The sequence below is a fragment of the Macrobrachium rosenbergii genome, chromosome 6 (assembly GCF_040412425.1).
Source record: "Macrobrachium rosenbergii isolate ZJJX-2024 chromosome 6, ASM4041242v1, whole genome shotgun sequence".
Lineage (NCBI taxonomy): Eukaryota > Metazoa > Arthropoda > Malacostraca > Decapoda > Palaemonidae > Macrobrachium > Macrobrachium rosenbergii.
Genome location: NC_089746.1, coordinates 28,789,188 through 28,812,035, shown reverse-complemented (window position 1 = coordinate 28,812,035; position 22,848 = coordinate 28,789,188). Strand labels below are relative to the sequence as shown.

Here is a 22,848-nt window from a genome sequence, read left to right as displayed (position 1 = left end):
ATCAAATTCGAAGACATCTAAAGTCTGCAGAAAATTATTTGAAAAATTATATTCCTAAAAATATTCAATTCAATTTGTTGCTAGTTTTTTTTTTTTTTTTTTTTTAAGAATTGGCATTATAAGTATATACTTAACCTTTAAGGCCACAACTTTCCCACTAAGAAAAGTAACTTCAAATTGTGCATTTATTTTTCTGACCACTGTAGCCTACTTGGCCCACAAAAATTATGCTATTAAATTTCCTTTGCATTATGAAAATCAAAATACATTACTACAGTACATTATGTTGGATTTAAAGCTTAAATAGGCCTTTTAAACAATATGGGTCAAAATTAGTTTCTGATAAATGTTCCATATTGTCAACATTCAAACTGCAAGTATATTAGTTTAATAAACTAATAACTAGTTCTTAAGCACTGACAAATGATTGAAGCATCATTATAATATAATGAAATAATCCTTCAACAAAATAACAATGAGCAATACATAGTACATGAATGTACTTGGTTTTATTATACAATCTAAAATTACCAGTGAAAGCAAACATTCCTGAGAGCAATGTAAGTAGTACCATTAAACGCATATAAACCAAAGAATCATTCAGAGCTAACAATCCTTTTGTACATGAAATATCCTCTTACTGAAACCAAAAAGCCTAGGATTATCCATATAAGTTTTTGCCAATAAGTAGTCTTAAAGTTTCCCCTCACACATACAAGATTTATTTCTATATGAAAAAGCAATCACTGATGCAACAACAATGACAATCTTCCTCGGGTTGGGAAATGGGAAAATTCACAGTAATTCTACAATTCCAGAAATGAAAACAATTTAGTCATGTCCATTAAACAGTACTGTATTTACACCTATGTTTATGGAGTGAGTCCAAAAAGGATTTCAATAAGCTACATTTCCCTAAAGAGTGCAGTAAATTCTCTTTAGCTCATCACAAAAAGTATTGAATTTTTTCCCCACATGCTTGCAAGCTGAAGAAAATTTTTAAATATAGTACTTCAAATATGACCACTTGCAATATACAGCATTTACTATTTATTTCATCTGCACTCTCAGTATAAAGAGACAGTACTCAACTTGAAAACAGGTAAAATACTCAAACCAAAAAGCACATGACATTGTAATCTTATTTCAGCTGGAAATAAATACAGCTTGGCTTTAATCACATTTCAGCCAAGAATAAATACAGCTTAGCTTATCTCAATAAAAACAATTAAATAAATTACTAAAATATCAACAACAGTAATGAACAGAAAACCAATTTTGATGGTAGAATAAAAATATGTAAGTGAAACAATTTTATACTAAATTTAATTAAGAATTAGTAAATCACACATTCACCATTCACAAAAGGCATGTTTCGTAACATAAAAACCACATATACTTGCACAGATTAACAACACTCAAATCCATAAAATATAAAAACCTTCTCAGAAATACAACCACCTTTTCAAGAAATAAATTCAATATCTGTCAAATGGAGAGAACAAATTACTTCAATGAAAAGATCATATCATTAACTCATATCAAAAATCAAAACAACAAACTGCTGAGAAACCTTCATCAACAAATTACAGCTAACAAAATCTGGCTGAGAAATCTTCTTCAACAAACTGTGGCTAACAAAATTTAGCCAACAATAAACAATTAAATCAAGGAATGGTCTTTTCTAGGTATACTTACAGAGAATATCACAACCTTCCTCAGGTCACACAATAATTACATAGATGTTATTCTATGATGGCTTCTGAACAACATGTATGTAAAATGCTGGGTTATCTGCATCTTCAATGGCCTTAAAATCTCCATAAGCACGATGCCGACACCCTTCACCAAAGGCTTCATGTAGCAACTCTGTGAATCTTTTGACTCGGTGAGGAAAGTATGACAAGCGGAAGTTGCTGCAATGAAAAGTTTCGTGAATACTTACTACATAATAAAAAATAAGTGAGCACATTGCACAATAACATATTTTTCACTAATCACATAAAAGCAATGAATAAGTCGTCATTACATACTGACGAAGATATAGCTGGCAAGTGCAGCCATATAAGAGAAGTTGCAATGCTACGACACCCTTGGTTCTCCTGACATACTGTATATGGCTGTTTGTATTTATGCATTTATTTATTTCTTAAACTAATAATATTAGTCGAATGCAGCTGAGAATATAAAGAGCATTTTTTAAGAAATACATGGTCACCACACCTCATAGTACTTGAAATGTTGACATATCCTGGTGTATTCAAGTTTTTCATTTTCCTTTCATCATAACTTTCCTTAAAATTAAATTAAAGAATGGTACAATAGTTACATTTACTTGCACATACAGATACTGTGATGTCTACATACCCTCTGGTGTATCCTTCAACTCGACCTTTCTTTGCAATCTCTGAATCAGTTTCATCACGAGAGGCAGTCGTTACATCCATTACATAATCTAAGGTAACCAGAGATGCTTTGCCATTAACATACAATACTGAAGTTTTAATGTCTTGAATGTGGTCACTCTGCAATAGAAATATAATAATATAAAAATAAAGTGTCATAGACTACACTTATAGCCTATGACCATTTTTCAAAATACTTTTAAGAAGATCCTTGAATCAAATTTTTAGACTAAGAGGGCTTGCATGAAATCTTTAGTTTTCAATTGAGAAGTGAATATTGGAACAATGTACAATTAAAGTTGGACAACTTACAGCCTAACTCTGATGGATCACAAAAGGTGATATAACCTACTTTCAGACTGAAAGCAGTTTTGACTATTGAATAGGAATAGAACAACTGTATATCCATTCAGATATTCAGCAGTCTCTACCAGAAACATTTTAAACAGGTAAATGATGTGCAAGATGATGCAAATAGAACAACTGCATATCTATTCAGATATTCAGTAGTCTCTCCCACAAACATTTTAAACAGGTAAATGATCTCCAGGATGATGCAATGTGTATTTTTATAACTGGCATCAAAGCATGAACATGCCATACCTCTTTGTACTCCAAATATGTTGCTGGCGCTGGATTTGGAGTGACTTTTCATGAATTGGAACAGTGAAATTTTGCCCAGTTGCCCTTAACTGTATGTAATTGAAGTAATGATACTAGAAATCTTAAATCATAAACAAACATATTTAAGAGTTTGGTTACTTATGTTCACTTCACAAATTCTTTGAGGTTGGTAAAAATGTAGATGTATGTTGGATTCATATGGCTATGTAGGCATTAAAGGAAATGATTAAGCTCATAAAGCAGCTAAGGTCAGTTACTATGACAAGATCACATGTAGATATTCATATTAATGATTGTTAACATTTTTAAAACCCATTCTAATCAATAAATAGCAAAATATAAGGAATAATGAACTAGACAGTAACACATTAAAACTGATCAAGCCCAGTTTTGGAATGTGGAATTCATCATATCAATAAGCATGACATGCACAAGTAATTTTAACTTTGGTCTAAACCATGGACACTCAAAGAATAGCAGTCTAAAGCATGGATATTCAAAGAATAGCCCACTAACAGTTAAAATTTTTATGGGAATATACAATAAATTGTGAAACAGATCAACTAAAGACATTCTGTTAGGAGATTTATCATTTTCAATTAACACAATTATAAAAATTTTTTAATTTTATACAGTATATATAAATCTGACTTGTATTATTAATAAAGGCATATCCTTCTGTCCAGCCCTGTAAAGACTAATCATCTCACTGGTGTGGTTACATTCCTTAATAATAATAATAATTTAAAGCCCTTCAGAGTACATATTTTTATCAACTAGAAATGGTTTGCCATCATGAACCAAACAAAATCTTGCACAGTAAGAGAATACATAACTCCAAGTAAGATTTTCTCTAGAGCCATAATTATCATTAATTGTTGTCATTCACAAGGGGCCCCTTTGCTAAAATTACCAAAAAAAAAAATTTTTTTTGTTTGTAAAATCATGATAACATACAAACCAAACATGACCAAAACAACCTCCTTGGCAGAGGTAATTATAAAAATTGTTGTGGTATTTTCTAGTTGGATGAAAGGATAAGCTAGTTTTTATTGGGTGCCAGCACATGTGGTTACTGCTTTTAATTAAGAGGTGGCCAAGAATATTATACTATAAATCACACTATCTAGATAGATATCTTCACACTACCATGAGGAAGATACAAAGTCTTGACAGTCATAAGAGTGTTGCTGATAATGGTTACCAGATCAGCTCTCCCATGTAGGTATGACAGTGTATCAAGGAGTTTGTTGCTCTATCATGCACAAACACTTGGTAACTGGTGATAGATTGTCCTTGGTGATGATAGCATGGTTGCTTTTACCATTCATACCTAGAGTTTTATCCAATCACAGTCATTGTAAAATCCCAATCACAGTCATTTTAAAATCCAAGTCTACTGTAGTAGTCAAATCACTATTGTTAAGAAGCTGTTACTTTCTTAGGGCTACTTTTAGAATGAACAATATATATTTCTACAAGCATGTTTGAACAAAAAAAAAAAAATCATAAATACCAAATGAAGTTTTATCAGGTTCTGAGTTTACCCACACCTCATCTTTTGATTTAGAACTTACATTATAGTAAATATTGTGAGAAGGTGCAGATCCTTTTTCAATAATTGCATCATAATTTCTGTGATCTATCACCAATATCCCACCTGGTTTCACCATCTCTGCAAAATTCCTCAGTGCTAACCTGTAATACAAAATCATTTTTGGTAATTATTAATTTAATTAATGTAATTTGCTATATAGTTCTAAAAAACTGAGTATGGTTGTCATAACTGAGGGCATACGACAAATAATATCCATAAAAATAATGGGCAGGGAACCCAACTAGCATCATGTAACTCCTTTACCCTTCCTTTCTAAAAATTATAACTCCTTGGTAATCTGTGGTCTTTAGCTCCTAGTTTATGTAGAACCTCAGTGAGAAACTGAGAAACAGAAATCAGTGTACTGGAATAGTTCAGGTAGGAACATGGAAAGAATGAATGAAGAAGTTCAATAGTTAACTACTTAATTATACTTCTGTCATCTGATTTCAATCAAAACTAGCTTCCTGAAAAGTGTGTGTAAACCAAGATATATACTATATGAGCACTGTAGAAAATAGCTTTGTTCTAATAATAGTTTTCACCAGCAATGTAATCTTTGTAACTTACTTATGTTCACTTTGGTCTCCTGAAATATCTGGAAGATGTGCAAAGGAATTGCCAAGACACACAACTGCATCATAGGAACCAGTTCCTTCTATATCTTCTGGTAATGTTAGCCAGTTTGCTTCCTCAATCACTGTAAAACAATGGCCTTAATGATAAAACATTAATCAGAAAAAACCAGAACATGGCTAAATTCATAAATATTATAAAAAAAAATAAAGTTGAGAGAATAAGTGTACAGTATCTACATTGCCCATAATAATGAGATAAAAGATGCCACTCAAGATAGGTATATTACCCAATTTCTGATCCTCCCACATTAAATATAAGCCTCAGTTTGTGACTGCCTAAGTTCTTTTGTTCATTCACCTTCTCAATCTTTCCCTTGCCCTTGCAGAAGATTTTCCTCTTTTTATCCAATTTTCTCAGGGTCCTCTTATCTTCATGCACTCTCCATAACCTTATCCAAGTTTTCATCTTCATTAACATACCCTAAGCAGTGTCATGAACACAGAGCTTCCAATACTCTGTATAACAATGAAAAGGGCACACTTTATAGGAGGTATAATAAGTAGAGGAAAGATTATAATGGAATTGACTTTAATTATATATCCCAGACACAAACATTGTGTTACTCACACATAATATATCCTATATCCTTGATACAACATTGTGTTATTCATATTGTATATCCTAAACACAACATCATGTTATTCTTATCAGACAGAAGTGATGTGTATGTAAATTAAATGACTGTGTGTATAACAGAAACAAGAATTAAATATTACATTTATTACACAATACTTGTTTACATTAATCAAATACATCATAAATGAAATGCTAAGCAGTGAATTCAAACAGTTATAAATGGGTCAGACCTTGATTAAACCAATACTTGATCATAAGTCCAGCTCTGCATAAATACATGTTTTACTTGACTGCTTTAACTCTTTTTAGTTTTCTGTAAAAGAAAACTCTTGTCCAGGCTTTGTCTGTCTGTCCACCCTCAGATCTTAAAAACTACTGGGGCTGGAGGGCTGCAAACTGATATGTTGATCATCCACCCTCCAATCATTGAACACCCTGTAGCCTCAGTAGTTTTTATTTTATTTAAGGTTAAAGTTAGCCATAATCATGCATCTGGCAACGATATAGGACAGGCCACCACCGGGCCACGATTAAAGTTTCATGGGCAGCACCTCATACAGCATTATACCGAGACCACCGAAAGATAGTTCTATTTTCGGTGGCCTTGATTATAAACTGTACAGAAAACTTGACTGCGCTGAAGAAACTTTGGCATATTTTTACTTGTTTTGTATGTTGTATTTAGGTTATGTATAGTGTGTTTAATAAATGTATTATTTATTTTTTCTTTCTGCTTCAGCTTCATGTATTTACTTCAATGAATATGATACCATGTCCTCATAACATACAGGAATATGAGAAATATCCAACTCTTTCAGAACATGAGGGCTTTCTCTATGAGGATCTTTTCAATGTAGGTTAGGGAGTTGTCTGCATCCTATCAGGATCAGGAACTCATCACCTTTCCTCAACAATGATAATCAGCATTCAACCATGATAACCTAGCTACCACTATTAAAGGTACTGTATATTCAGTCCTGAAGAACTAAAATCAATGGAAGGGGATGTCAGGCACCCATAACTACAAAACATACAACATACAGGTTAAAACACAAGAGAAACATACACCAATAAAAATGACAAATTTTAAAAGTACTTTGTATTTTTCCTAACATACAAACCTGAGGTATTTACATAGGAATTACCTTTAGCGCAAGCTGGAGCAGGCTATTCTACACAAAAATGTTTTTCGGAAGTAGCACTACTGGTGGGAGAGGCAAGGGGTACCCTCACCACCTCCCTTCGCTGAGTCACGTAACCACTTGCCTTCCCAGGTAACAGAATGTGGGGTGGCTAGGGTGGCAGTTTATGTAAAGAACTCAGGTTTGTATATAGGAAAAATACAAATTACTTAAAAAATCTGTTATTTGTTCCTACGCGAATACAAACCATTGATCTTTACATAGGAAGACTTACTGATTGGTGGGAGGATCTGAGTGGACTTCCTAACCAATTGGAGGTTCACCTCACCTAGGACTTTTTCCTTGTGGTATAATGTCAAGCTGAGGAATCAGTCCCATGCCTCTGATCAGGGGAACAAAAGTGTGCTTGACTGTCAGACTTCTGGGCTTTTCAAAGTAATGGTTATGAAAGCAGCATTACTCTGAAAAAGGCTTGGAAGAACATTGTGTTGGAGACAATAAAGCTACGATAAGTAACGGGTTAGTTTTATTGTCCATCCCTCCCTAGAGAGAGGACAGAATATGCTTCTATTAGATCATAACAATAAAAAAATAGAAAGGCTGATCATTCACCTGCATCGGTGTCTGTTCAGCATATGACGGTCTGGAAACCCATCCTCTGCCCGTCGTGAGAGGAAGGTACAAGAAGGAGGAAGGCCAGTCACAGACACACACACACACACACACACACACACACACACACACACACACACACACACACTTCTACTGTCATACATCTCAGACCAGATGCTACCTGACCCACTAGCAAACTGGATGAGTTTCACAACTTGAGCAGCCACACAGGACCCAAGGAAAAGGTTTCCAAGGACCTATGGGCAATGTCCCTCAGGTAAAAGGAGGTGAACATCATCTGATGCAACCACACGCCTACACTCAGCACCTGATATACCGATTGGTTCTTCTTGAATGCGAGGAAGGGCACAATGCCCCTAACTTCATGAGCTCTGGGCCAGAATGTACTCGAAGTCCTCCTAGTTTGATGGTGAGTATGCCTATTTGATAGTCTCATATAGCCAGAAAGATATTGTGTTCTTGGACACCTCTTTCTTGGTCTTGCCAGTGCTAAAGATAAGCCGTCAACACTCAGGCCTGAGATGCCGAGTCCTTTTAAGGTAGTGCCACAGCACTCAAACTGGACAAAGTAATATCTCTTCTGGACCATTACCTACAAAGTCCTCTAAGGAGGGGATCGAAAAGGACTCGAATCTGGCGTCAGGGACCTATGGATTCTGAGTCTTCACCACGAATTCTGGGATAAATTCGAACGAAACAGATCCCCATCCCCTCAAGTGTTTAACGTTATAAGAAAGACCATAAAGTTTGCCTACTCTCTTCGCCGATGCCAGGGCAAGCAGAAATACAGTCTTGAGCTCAGGTCAGATCCCTGTCTGACGACTCTCGTAGAGGCTCTTAAGGTGCGAAAGTTAAGCTTCAAAGGATGAGTCACATCCCACTCAGGAGGCCTGAGTTCCCTGGGAGGGCAAGACTTTTCAAAGCTTCTCATCAACATGGAGATCTCCCATGAGGAAGAGAGATCTATGTCTTTTAGGTGTAGGACTAAGCCCAGGGTGGCTCTGTAACCCTTAATTGCTGAGACAGAGAGATGCTTCTCTTGGCGAAGGAAAACTAGAAAGTCCGCTACCTGGTGAACAGTAGCTCCAACCGGAGAGAAAACCTTCCACGACACCAACCACAGAAGATGGCCCATTTTCCTTGGTAGACATCCACAGAGGATTTCCACAGATATCCAGATATCTTCAATGCTGTTTGGCAAGAAAAGCCTCTCACTTGTAGGAGACGCTGCATAGTCTCCAGCCATGAAGGGACAGGGACTCCATGGACTGGTGGAACCTCTCTACGTGGGGTTGGCAGAGGAGGTTGTGCCATGAGGGGGGATTTAGGATAGCAGAGCCAGCAGGTCCAGATACCACTCGGCATGAGGCCATTTGGGAGCTACCAGGGTCATTCTGAGAGTCATGGTGATCATTACCCTGTTGATCAATTGGCGGATAAGACAGAACGGAGGCAAAGTATACATGCCGAGATTGTCCCACGGGTGCTGAAAGGATCCGGAAACGACTGAACGGAGGCAAAGTATACATGCCGAGATTGTCCCACGGTGCTGAAAGGATCCAGAAAGACTGAGCAAAACACCAGCAACTTCCTGCTGTGCCATGTTGCAAAGAGATCTATCGGTGGTCTTCCCCACAGATTGAACAATCTCTCCACGACAAATGCGTGCAGGAACCATTCTGTCCCTATCACTTGACCCTGACACCTGAGTTTTCTGCCACTACATTTATTTTTGCCAGAGATGTATCTGGCTGACGACTCCACTGAGTGTGCTATTGCCCACTCATGCACTTGCACTGATGAAGCTGGAAAGACACTAGTCCCCCTTGTTTGTTGACGTAAGCCACTACCGTGGTATTGTCCCTCATGAGTACCACAGAGAGCCCATTACTTGATCCTGGAACTCCTGGAGAGCCAGGAAGGCTGCCTTGAGCTACAGGATGGTGATGTGCAAGTGCTTGTCTTTCTGATTCCACACACCTGAGATTAGTAACTCCTCCAGGTATGCGCCCCATCCCTCCCCCGAGGCACTCAAAAAATAGAAGCATCTCAGGAGGGGGAGTGTGAAATTGGACTCCTGTTGCGAGGTTCCTGTCGTCTAGCCGCCAGGCTAGGTTCTGTCTCACTTCTCCTGAGAAAGAAAAGGGAAGGGACGGCGGATCCCTTGCTTGAGACCAGAACTCCTTCATTCTCCACTAGAGGGAGCGAAGGTGAAGTCGCCCATGAGGAACCAGCTTCTCCAAAGACGACAGGTGACTGAGAATGACTTGCCACATTTGAGCTGGTTGTTCCTGTTGGAACAGGAATACTGGCGCTGTCTCCTTGCACTTGCTGATACGGGAGTCTGAGGGAGAGACTCTCACTGCTGCCGTATCTATCAGCATGGCCAGGTACTTTAACCTCTGCTTGGGTAAGAGGTCTGAATTCTCAAGATTTATCTGCAAGGCTGCAGAGATAGTCCCTGTCCTGGAAATTAAAATGAGATTTGCCAGACCTCTGACCTGGAGCAACTTCCCCCAAATGAGATGTTTGCCAGGACTAGCCATCTTCAAGATATTTTGCATCTTCAGAAGACATATCCCGTGTGAATGGGCCAAAGTTGAAACAAGGGCAAACACAAGTGAACACCTGTGGAGCAGTTGATAGCCCGAAGCAAGGCACCCTGAATTGATACACTGTCCCATTGAGGAAAAAGCAGAGAAAGGGGAGGTACTTGTGAGAGGACTGGTGGATGGGTATCTGGAAATACGCATCTTTCGGATCCACCGTAAGCATGAAGTCAGACTTCCTGATGGCTGCCAGAACTGACCAAGTCATTTCCATTTTGAATCAAGTCTGTCAGATGAATCGATTCAAGGCTGACAGGTCTATGATCGGTCTCCATCTCCCTGATCCTTTCTCCATGAGAAAGATGCTGCTGTATTGTATAAGCCTGGAGACTGGTCTCTCTTGACTTCCACAGTGCCCTTCTTCAGCATCACCTTCACCTCATTATGTAGGGCAAGGTCCTTTGACGAGCTGGGAATATATGTTTGTAGATGGACCGGAAAATTGATGAGGGGTGGGGGAGACTCGAAGGGAAGTAAATAGCCCACCCAAAGGACATTCACTACCCAGGACTCCTCTCTGTATCGCTGCCACATTGCCCAATTGCTTGACAGGCACTCCCCCACCATTGGCAGCATGTGGAGGGGAACTCTGCCCCTACCTCCTCCCCCAGGCTGGGTAGAGGAACAAAAGGGGTGCTGTCTTGCACCCTTCCTGACAGGGGGCCAAAGAAGGCTGGGTATTCTTGTGAGGGGCCTTAGGATTTTGTGCTTTCCTAGGACCTGCAGAGGAAGGGCCAGCCTGACTCGAGGGTCGGGCTGCAGTGGCTTGCAAAGGCCCTGAGGTCTTTGCACTGCACGGTGGACGAGCCAGTCGTTGTCATCTGCCCTTTGATGATCCACTGCAACAAACACTTGCTCTCTGTCAAAGAGCGTAGGTCCAGTTCTTAAGGTTACGACCAATTCGGAATTTAGAAACTTTAGGACTCGCCACAGCACTGCACCTCAACTCTCAAGTACAGAGTTTGCCCATGGGTTAGCTGTCTGGTGGGTCAGGTAAGTAAATGGTCTTGCCTCCAGACAAGAACAGTCTATTAAGGTTACCCATTTCCTCACTGGGAGTGATGAAGAGGAAATGATAACCTTGGCTACTGTTGTAGACGAATGGTCGATCCAAGAGAAATCTTGAAATGCTGCCATGGCATTCGTTTCCAAAGAGAGAGAGGTTTTCTGCTCAGAGTTGCTCTAACGACAGACCTGGACCAAGACAAACTAAGTCCAGGTCGACCTGTCGGGATTGATGTCTTTGATGGTTTGTAAAATTTCTTCTGACGAGGGAGTGGTGGAGGAAGCAGCTTAAAAAAGCGGCTAGATCAAAGTAAGTTCTCCCTTCCAGAGCGAGAGAATTCACCTGGCCCAGGACTGATTCTGCAAGCTTCAACCATGGCAGCTCTATTGATGGTAGAGATTCCCTGCGGGGTGCGACCAGGGCTTCGAGGCCTGAAGGAAAACTCCCTCGTCAACCAGGGTCTCGTCCACAAGATTGTTGTACTGACTGATTAGTTTAATAATCTCAATGTAGGAGCTTTGCAGCTCGGGGGTATCTGCGTCCTTGGGGAGAGGATCTTCCACCCCAAGGACCTTTCAGCCCTTCCAAAGTTTCTCTCTCTGCAGGTGAGAGACCCTCATCAGAGGCGTAAGAAGGGCTGCAATGGGAGGCCAAATCCTGATCACCAACCAGAGTCCTGTGCATTCCACAGCTCCCAGTATGGCCCTAGGAGGTTGAGGGAACAGGTGAGAGGGGCCTAGCACCCTTTGTTGACCTGCTGAAGCCTCAGCAGGAGAGGAAGGCCATGAACGATTGTCAACCTGCAGTGACGATTGATGCACGGGTCTGAGAGAACTCCCATAAAGCAGTAAGTGGGGTTGTCCCTGGGAGAGTATGCACGCCCTCCAGATCATGTGCAGGAGCTATCCCGAGGAGAGTAGATTCACTCATGCAAACGGAGCGGAAACTGCCCCCAGAAGAATGATCATGCCCGTCAGGCGAGAGCATAGTCTGTACCAACAACATGCAAGACTTTTCTTCAAGGTCAAGCCTCTATTGTCTGTCTGGCGTGTGAACCCTAGGGTCGTCATCGCTGAATCGGGACCCAATCGTCCAAACATCCAAGGCTTGGCTCGTGGAAGCTGTGTCCTGGGTTGGGGACTTGGGGGTGGGGGTAATGTCTGCACACTGCACACCCACTCTCTCTATGTAGGCCATGTCTTGGTCCAGGGACCGTGAATGCTTATTGTAGCAGTACGTGTCCATTGGAGCCCAGGGGTAAGAACCTTCGGGGGCACGGGTTGAGAAGACCTGTGTGCGTGGATCGACGGGGGCAGGGAACTTTCCCTGGACGACGTTGCTACCATGCTGGGAATGAGCCCCCAGGTCAGAACCTTGGAGCTCTGTATGGAAGAAGGATCTTTACTATGCATTAGAGATGTCTGGTGTCTCATATCGGTGCCCTGGGTGTCATGTGACTGATCCCAGGGTGCTCTGCTTCTGCGCTTTGGATATCCAGGGACACCCGAGACGCGGGTCCCCTTTCCTGAGACGGGATAGGCACATTCCATGCCTTGGATGTCCGGAGACACCTGAGACGAGACACGGTTCCCCGTCCTGGGACGGGAGAGTTGTACTCTGCACCCCGGATGTCTGGGAACACCCAAGACACGGATCCCCCGTCCTGGGACGGAGGAGAGTTGTAGAGAGATCTTCATGCTACTTCCATAGAATAAGATATGTCTTGAGAGGGCCCACAGGCCTTTTCACTGTCTAGAGCTACTGTCCTTTCCTCCTCAGGTCTGTCTGCCTAACTGGACCCTCAGAAGGAGAAGGGGCTTATTGCAGTCTAGAGCCACCACCTTCTTCCTCTTTGGTTCTGTCCACCTAACGAGACCTTCAGAAGAAGAAGGGAGGAGACGAAAGCCAGTGGAGAAAATAATGATGACGTCGAAGGGGAACAGGGTCTCTTCCTCGGTGACGTCGAAGGGGAACAGGGTCTCTTCCTCGATGTCCTCTCACACTTGTACTCTTCTTCATTAATTCGGCTAGAAGATCCTTAACGTCAGGAACATCAGAGGGTGCGTCAATGTTGATGGGAGTGGATGAATAATCAAGGGAGCCGTGACAGTTGTCATGGCAGCCTTGGATCCCGTAACTAAAACTGTAGTCCCTGTTACTGATGCCGTAGAGACATGAGGTTGGTTGGAGGCACTTAGATGTGCAATCAAGCCCTACACCAATGGTTCCCCTGGAAGACCTAGGGTTGACCAGAGGTTCTGAAGATCTTGAAAGGTCTTCTAGATCTCCCCCGAACTTGAAAAAGATGGAATATCAAAGGCTACCTCCCTTTGCCAAAGGGGAGAATGCTCCCCCACCCCCCGGAGTGAACGGAGGAAGCCCTCGAAAGATTGTGACAGGACCCCGCTCCTCCATTCAAACCTCCCATTGTCGAAGCACCAGGGGAATGTGGAGTGATTTCTCCCCTAGATGAAGAAGCAGCCGAACAGAATCGCACGGGAAGAGACAAGAAGCTACCTTGTGTCCTCGGAGGAGAACACCCCTCCGAAGATGAACAAGCAGCCTTCTTGGGCTTCCTTTTTCCAGCGAACCTCATCCACTGCTCCGGGGACCAGTCACAACATTCGGAACAAGTATTAGTCACTGAACACGCTCTTGCAGCATTTGGTGCACACAGTGTGTGGGTCTACTCCAAAGGGCGAGAGAAAGCAATTGCAACATCGCTCTCCCACACCTGGGCAAAAGCAAAGTTTAGGCTTAGTAGATGATTCTTGGATTTGCATGACATCCAAAAATAAGAACAGATATATCACAAATTATACTTCAAGCACAACAAAAAGGAATGAAAAAACCAAGATGAAGTGCAGGTAGAACAGCCAGGAAACATTTGGGCAGAGGAAGATAGATTGCGCCCGCTCTCGATGAAGGCTATAAGGCAAGTGGTTACGCGACTCGGCAAAGGGAGGTAATGAGGGTACCCCTTGCCTCTCCCACTGGTAATGCAACTACCAAACAACCTTGTTGTGTAGAATAGCCTGCTCCAGCTTGCGCTGAAGCTAAGTTCTAGGTAAAGACCAAAGGTTTATATTCATGTAGGAACAAACAACGGGTGCCTAGAGAAAATTGGTTATTAATAACATTTACTGTAATTATATAAAAATGTCTCTACATCAACACACCACAGGATTAACGGTTACACTGACAGATTGAAATGAAAATTAAGAAACACTTTGGCACTTGAGAAACTTGAGCCATGTCTGTCTACAACCTGATATATCAGAGAAGTGATTACTATGGTAGGTGAGACACATGACCCAAATGACAGCTGTCACACCTGACAAGTAACATAATTTCTTGGCTGTAATTTAGAATCTGGAATTTGATTTCCCCTTTAGGTCAACAACACAAGACAGGTAAGAGGTCTACTCATCATACAGACAAACAACTTGTTTTAGCAGTTTTTCATTAACAGACTTAATGTTTCCTACTTTAAATTTTTTGTTTACCCTTTCTCACATTTATACCTATTTCTGTTTATTTAAAATCTTGCAAAAAGTTAATGATGCATATAAAAATTTTATTGCTATCCTAAGTAAATTGAAAATTACCAGTACTTAACCATCCTTACCCCAGTCATCAAAAGCTGGTTCCTTACGCCTCTTCCAACGTGTCTTCAGGGCATATTTCAACATTTTATCCGAAAGATCAACACTGGTCAATTTGAAGCCTTCTTCTAGGAGCATAATACTATCAACTCTGTTAAAAGAAGCTTTAATCAGTATCACAGCACCAAGCAAGAACCATAACTATAATAAATTACACTATACCTTGAAATAAGTCTTCTAAAATTCTACAAAATTATTTACATTAGATATAAAGAATATTAAACAATCTTAAAATACAATTACAGTATTACTGTATATAATTTTCAATAATTTATATATTATTTGATAAATAAAAATCTTTTATTTTACTTATGATAAATAACATTAAGAAAGGCAGAAATTAGCAGTGCTGACTTTCACTTTTGGACACTGATGAACGAAATTTAAGATTGCTTTCAGGCAAGTCCATCCATCACCATGAAAATACTTTCACCTTACCTATTTTTTGTCCCTCATTCACATATTCAGTTAGCTGAAGCAACCAGATTTTTTTGTAATAATAAGGACAAATTAATGGGAAAAGGCAAATTTTATTGCTGTGTACACAGGCCTGTATTTGTGGTAAACACAAATAATGAGAAATATTTCACACTATTGTAAACCACTAATTAGGAGACATGGCCAATAGCTCCTCTGGTCATTTTAGCCTCATGGTGATCCTTGATGATGATGATATCATGTACAAGGAGTCTTTGTCTTCTTTAAGGGGCTCAGTTCTTAGTAATGTCACTTATGTCAGAGTACTTTAATTAGTTACATGCTCAAATCAAGGGAAATTTACAAAAGGTGATGAAGAGTCAGCAAAAGAGTCTGTTTCTAATAACCAAAAGTTACTTGCATAAAACAAATTCTTCTTGACCTTGTGTAAACTCATCCTAGCAAGAACAGAGTCCTGATTTGAATCTGCATTATATAGTACAGTAAGCTCTCAAGATCATTTGCCAAAGGGTGGTTTTACCAAATTCTGGACTGAAGTTATTAGCTATGATATTGAAAAAGTGTCAAACTTAATTTATCATTAAAGACTACCAACTTATCAAATAAAGTCATAAATTAACACCCTAAAGGAACAAATTAAGTCACCATGCCAACCTTCCCACACTGTAGATGGTATTGCTAGTTCTTTAGTGTCTCCCCAATCCCAGCTGTATTGCTTGCTACTTTTTTCATTTGTTCCCTTTTTTTTTTCCCTCATACCTGTTAAAACTTCTTTATTGTGCTCTAATTTTCACCTTTCACAAAAGAATGCATCCTTGAGGCAAGCCCTATAAAAGAGTGAAAACATAGCATCCTTGAGGCAAGCCCTATCAGAGAGTAAAAACATAGCTCATTAGTCTCGTTGAAGTGATTCGGAACATTAACCATTCCAACTTGATACAAGGAGGATGAAGCCAATATTCCATACTGCTCTTTTTGCTAAGCACACTTGAATCAAGAACAAAAGAACATTCCTAAAGAAAAAGGACACTGGTCCTGCAATCAAGATTTATCTGAAAGATGTATTCCATTTTTCATATTCTGTAAGTAAAATTCAACACTGATAACCTCATCCTTTTCAAGCACTGCCCATGAGTGAAATGAGAGAACTGGCTGTTGTGTGAATACAGTAGGCTTATTAGCAAATTTCTCTAGAAAACCAAAATCGTTTCTGTATATGCACTAACATAATTCAAAGTGCAATCTTAGATGAAAATATAACTACAGGAGGGGCAATATAGTAACAAATATGTCATCTGTACTTGAAATAAGGTTACAATCAAGGCCTATAGTCATACATTGTAAGATACAATCTCTTAAAACAAATTACATACCAAATTACGTACCCGGTTCCACAAGCTACATCCAAAACATTAAGACACTTATTTTCTCTTAGAAGACTAACGATAAAGTCTCTGTAAATCTGAGTTCTGTGATTCTTGTCACCAATGTAAAGTTCCCAGAGTTTAGCAGCAGTTCCATCTGCATACTGGTCCTTTAAGCCTTCTGCAGGAATTCCAAGAGTACGAGTACGATATATGCGGTTATCAGTCATTTTTAGTTGCTGTTTGGAAGCCTATAATGTTGATAACCTGAGGATGAGGGTAAAATATAAAATAGATCTAAATAAAGATGCTCAGCAGCATTACAGTTCAGTGTTTAAAGGCTATAACTAATGTTTGGCAAGATACAAAGACAAAATTACAAATTTGGGAAAAATATGTTGATCATTACTGTGGAGTTGCAACCTGGAGGGGAAAATGTCTCAATGCTTAGCAGCAGGTATCACTTACTAAATGTACCGTACCATATAAAAAGTCAGGATATGTCTAATCACTGCAAAACAAAAATACTTGAAATTATTCAGATATTTGTTTCCTAATATACAAACCCTTACACCTTTTAGGTTACAATGAAGTGAATTGATGTGATACAAATTCTACCCCTAGAGATTTCTATGAAGTGAAATGATGTATTCATTGAAATGACTGAACTTAACTATAAATATTTTGAAGTCAGTAGCATGGGATGATATCTGGAGTGTTAGGTGATGGTCCAATTCTGTCACCTATGCAAGTCGGGAACTGTTCTGAGACTTATCATTAAGCCAGTTCAAAATAAAAAATTATAAAATTTTTACTGATTTTTCTTTGATTTTAATAAATATTTATTTACAAAAAGTAAAGACATATCTGTTCTTGGCTAATTCCAACTCATTCTGACCAAATTTTTTGTTGCTTTATATTTTCAAAGATATGAAAATAAAGTAAAATTATTTGATTTCAAAATGACTTTACAACTACAGTATTCAAGCATAAGCAGTCAGTCAAAACATTGTAACACAGAAGTGACATAACCTCTGCAACGTTGGACACTACAAACTTAGATGTACGAGATAAATTGGCATTCTAGGTGAAGTTAGGCAGATGATGGTCTAACAGGCAATCTCAGCCTGGTTATCTCAAAACTACAGCAGTGTAGGAAAGGTTTTATTCAAAAATGTTTATAAGAAGATAGTATCCTATAGGTGAACCAACAAAATCAGTCAAAAAGGAAGCCCCAGTCACCTTACACTGTTGTTGTATTTTCACTTCTCGGAGGGACTTGTGGATTATGAAAATCCTTTCCTTCGACCTTAACCTGTTTTAATCCTTTCCTGTTTATAACAGGAACTGTTATTATCATACATGAAAATACTGTGATTGCAGAAATTAAATAAAATTTAAAGAATTAATTCCAGTTAACTCACTCTCTCTTTCTTTTTCATTATAGGAATATCAAAATATTGGCCTGTGTTTTTTCACATATTCTACATTTTTATTAACTGTAATGCTTGTTGGTCTTCATTTATTAGTTTAAGGTTTTTGAGATGGCTTTCTACTTATATTTTACATATTGCCAGAGACTGTCATGATTGCACGATTGTAAGTATGGAGGCCGAGTATGGCCACACTGCACACAGCAAACGGCATGACTTGCCACTGGCCTTGAAACTTAATTTGTATGTGGAGGAGCAGGGTGAGTTGCAGCCTCACTAAACTTCAATGTTCGTTGCACATGATGCAGCATGTTTAAAAAACTCAAAGAGTTCTAAGCGTCTTCCTTCTGGAGATATGGGTTCCCTTTAGCTTGTTACAGGTTTATTCAGCCTCTCTTCAAGTCTGCTGAGCAATAAATCAACTAATCCTTGGCTCATATGCAAATATTCATAAAATTTGTCATCGTACACGAGACCATTTATATAAATTATAAAATTCTCTCCATTTTATTCTTCTCTTGTTTAAATCATGAATCCAGACTTTTTTATTTAAATATACTTTCATTACCTTCTGAGATGGTTTATGACCCCCTGGTCTATGGTCAGCCTCAATTCATTACACAAAATAATTACACGATGGTCAAAATTTGTTACAATATGGACAAGCAATTCTTCTGAATGGAGACAGTGTTGCAGTGTCCAGTCATCTTGAGAAACTGGCTATCCTTCAGAGAAAAGTAACGAACAAAAAAAAAAAGTTCAGGAAGCATATACTAGCAAGCTACTATGGAAAATGATTAACAAGCATGTCCCCTGCCAAAAGATTGGCCAATTTTATGCAGTACTGTATACAGTACACAAAAATGTCTTGCTACTGACACCATTCCCATCTTCTACAGAGAGCTGGGCAATAGGTTGTGGTGAAAAATAACAACCTAGAGTGGGCCACTTTGCTACCACATGCCAGATGGCTGTCGTGTTCACGTGTAGCCTATTAGTGATCTGAAGATCTTAACATCTGGCTATGCTTGCATTCACATGTTTCACGATAGTATTAGGCAAAGTTGAGTGGGATTTCCATTCATGGAAATCCAGAGTGATATCATTTACGATTTTGGCGCAAATTATCAAACATAGAATTTAAGCTAATAAAACAGACTTAGGCAGACACCCAATGAAAGCTCCATTCTAACTCCAGTCATAACCTAAGGTTAGTAGCCAAGCTGTTATGTAGCGTGGCTCAAGATCTGCTTATATTTTTTTCGATATTATGCTCGTAACTTATCAATGTTTAACACATCAACACACTGCAGTAAAAATATAATAACGTCATACAGCAAAAACAACCTAAAATGGTAGACAAATTTACCATTACGTACTTTACCACTAGAGCAGCTGATCTGGTCCGTGTGGCCGAAAGTTTTCCACTGAGTGTAAACAAACTCTCCTGCCCCGAGACAGTATCAACTTAGTTTTAACCAGATTATACCAGTTTTTGCTGAACAGAAGTGGTTATATTTTATCAAAAAATTTTTAACATTCCTCTTATCATGCTCTTATGATGCGGTACAATTCGCCGAGTCAATTTTAGATAAAAAAAAAAACTCATTGTTGCCGCATTGTAGTTATCGTACTTCTGGCTGCGAGCAGACTACCCGAACTTGATCTCTCCAGGGCCAAGGGTGGTGTTTACAACAGACAGCAATATCTTCTTGAAACAGATTTCATTATATAATATTTTAGACAAATATACTGAAACTTTAGTCTTTTTTGTATGTGATAAATAATTAATTATATTTCAATGTAAAGGTAAAAGTACAATAGCATCTTTCAATAGTTTTCATGGCGAAAACAGGCGTTATCAAAGACCAGCTGATCTACTTCGAGTTCTATGGAATACTTCGCCATTGGTTGAGATGGTAGGCACGGTACGGATTGTGTGATGCCATTGGTCGAAATTAAGATTAAGATCGATTCAAGAGTATTGGTGGCGTAGATAATACGGTGTACCATGTTTTTCAGTCAGTGGTAAGAAGTCATCTTTGGTATTTCTTTTCTGTTTTCTTAAGGAGACGAGTATTTCTGTTTTGTGAAAATACGTTTGCAAAATGTTTAAAAAGAAACGATTTAACTGTTAATGAAAAGGCAGACAATTTTAGTCACATGCCGTCAGTCTGCCAAAATGTTTCCTTTGCCGCACGCATTCCGCCTATAAAAAAGAACAATAATGAAGGCTCGGCGAGTCTAATTTTGGTTGGTATCAACTAGAAAGTTGCTTGAAATATACCAAGATTCATTTTGGATGATGGATGTTTGTTATTTGAATATGTTACATCAAATGCAAAATTTACAAACAACTCATAATTAGATTTTAATGTGTCAACAGAATTCCAACCTGTACTCATATTTGCACACACTTGACAAAAAATGTTTAGTAAATATCAACATATGTTACATATGTTAATTAGTTTTAGTCAGTTAATAACTGGGGACGAGTGTGGCGAAAAAAGTAATTGTATGGACAAAGGGGACTGTATGCTTTACGTAACAACACCACGGTCCCTTTGCGGTCTCTAAATTACGGGGAGATATCTCTCAATCCAATTTATTGCTAACGAAGATAATACACTAGTGTCATTCATGATCAGTACCACAATTAAGTACTTTTACTTATTGAGCAGTCCCTGTAGACATGAACTCAGATCATGAGTTGCTGTGAGATACGAGGAGTCATCAAGCGCAGCTTGATTACTGTGTTAGACAACTGTTCAGCACTGTTTAACATCATTCAAATTTCAAACGTCGTTCCGTTTCACTTACAGCAGTCTCATAAAAAAATTAATGCATTACTACAATCGTCTGCATCCATGGTGAAAAATTTAAGGTAAAATCACCGTACTAAACATACAAAGTTGACAATAATAATACCAACAAATCTCAGTAATATCGAAGTAGACAACACTTTTTCGAAAAACACTGATACACAGAAAAAACACTCAGGTTAACGATCTGTGTTCTATAAAAATAATACTGGTCAGTACCGTATTACAAAACCCTATTCAAAAATTTAATTTGCAATAAGACGAAAAAATACACACATCTTCTCGTTACATCTCGACACTCATAATATGTAAACCACATCTACCTTCAAAAAAGGAAAATGACCCTCGCCTAGTTGTCGACCCTTTACTTAGGTTGTCGTGTGTTTGTGTGTGTGTGTGGTAGTTCAAAAAACAATGTGCGAGCATAAAATTCTTCTAACTGATGAAAATGGGTTGCAAACAATTCAAAAACAAACGTTGGTGATATAGAATGATCTGATTCTAAGTTACAAGTATCCAAAATAATGTGTTCGGTATCCTGAATAACCAAAATATCGGAAGTATTTTAACATCCGGTTCGAAGGACCAAAAAAGGGAAAAAGCTGTGGCGATAAAAGTTATTGTATGGGCAAGTGGACTGTATACTTAATGTTGTTACTCGGTCAAAAAGAAAAAAAAAACGCTAAAAGCCGTGCGTAACAACATAACGCTCCCTTTGCGGTTTCTGAATTGTAGGGAGATATCTCTCAAACCAGCTCATTGCTAACGAGGATAACACGCTAGTATCATTCATGATCAGTACCACAATTAATTACTTTTACTTACTGAGCAGTCCCTATAGACTTGAACTCAGATGATGATCAGATCATAAGTGGCAGTGAGATACGACGAGAGGTACTCTCTCTCTCTCTCTCTCTCTCTCTCTCTCTCTCTCTCTCTCTCTCTCTCTCTCTCTCTCTCTCTCTTAAAATCTTGCGAGTACTCACGGGTTGATTTTCGGATAATCAGTGAGATCAAATTATATTCACCATTCTTAAAAACTGAAACACAGGAAAATGAAATAAAATGGAGGGATATTGAAACGCATTTGTAAAATTTAAAGTTAAAATTAATTCAATAATTAAAGGTTAAACATATCAAAGAGTAATTACATAGATAAATGAATTACTCAAAAGGGAGTCATAACTCAATGGCACTTAAATAAACTAGTTACAACAAAGTTCAAAGGATAAGGGCAATCACCCTTTCGAAGTCCACACACACACATCATCAGGTCTACTCAAAAGTTGAGCCAAGAAGCTGTACGTTCCGTCCTGCATTCGAGTTTTACTGCGGAAAAAGTGACGAGTTATTCTCAATTTCGTTATCACAAATAAATTCCAAGTATAATATTGCGCAATTTCAACATATTTGTTAAATGTAGTGAATTAATTGGTGGTGTGTGACAATACAATTTTGGGCGACGTGACGCCCATACAGTGCACGCACAGACGCATACACGCCCATAGAGGGCGTGTGCAGAAGGGCGGACAACTACCCTTCTTCTCCCCCCCCCAACTCCCGATCTCTTGACCCCGATTAATGGTTTCTCTGGCGAGAGGTACAAACAAGATCTAATAACGCCTTCAACTATTACTATAGAAGTGCAACACATTCACCAAGAGCAACTTCATTTATATATAAGGATAAATTAATTATTATAGCTAAAACAGTCCTCTACACTTCATGCTAGAATCATAGTAAAAATCAGGCAAATTAGATGTGGTTCTTTCACCCTTATTATGACATGCATAACCTTATGAGTTATCTGAAAGAATCTGGTTATTTTAATGAGATATGATTTCAGTATATATAATAAAGATTTTAGTCATATTTATTCTTATACTAAGTATATA

The 22,848-nt window shown here is 38.9% G+C and overlaps 1 protein-coding gene and 1 long non-coding RNA gene across 6 annotated transcripts in view; one reads left to right on the top strand and one right to left on the bottom strand.

The window, feature by feature from the left end:
- Positions 1-22,848, top strand: part of LOC136839398 (uncharacterized) — a 441,312-nt gene that overhangs the window by 369,059 nt on the left and 49,405 nt on the right. The gene's annotated exons all lie outside the window — the stretch shown is intronic.
- On the bottom strand, positions 172-19,709 carry Gnmt (Glycine N-methyltransferase). Of its 3 annotated transcripts, none has more exons than XM_067105371.1 (7): positions 19,511-19,709; positions 16,720-16,965; positions 14,860-14,987; positions 5,197-5,326; positions 4,607-4,727; positions 2,368-2,525; positions 172-1,916 (listed from the first exon to the last, which is right to left on the bottom strand). In XM_067105371.1, the coding sequence occupies exons 2-7, from the start codon at positions 16,926-16,928 to the stop codon at positions 1,751-1,753; spliced, it is 912 nt and encodes a 303-aa protein (XP_066961472.1). In that variant the 5' UTR covers positions 16,929-16,965; positions 19,511-19,709; the 3' UTR covers positions 172-1,750. The 3 variants fall into 3 exon arrangements, with proteins under 3 accessions (XP_066961472.1, XP_066961473.1, XP_066961474.1); XM_067105372.1 differs by having other exon boundaries at positions 19,516-19,606; XM_067105373.1 differs by having other exon boundaries at positions 19,501-19,560.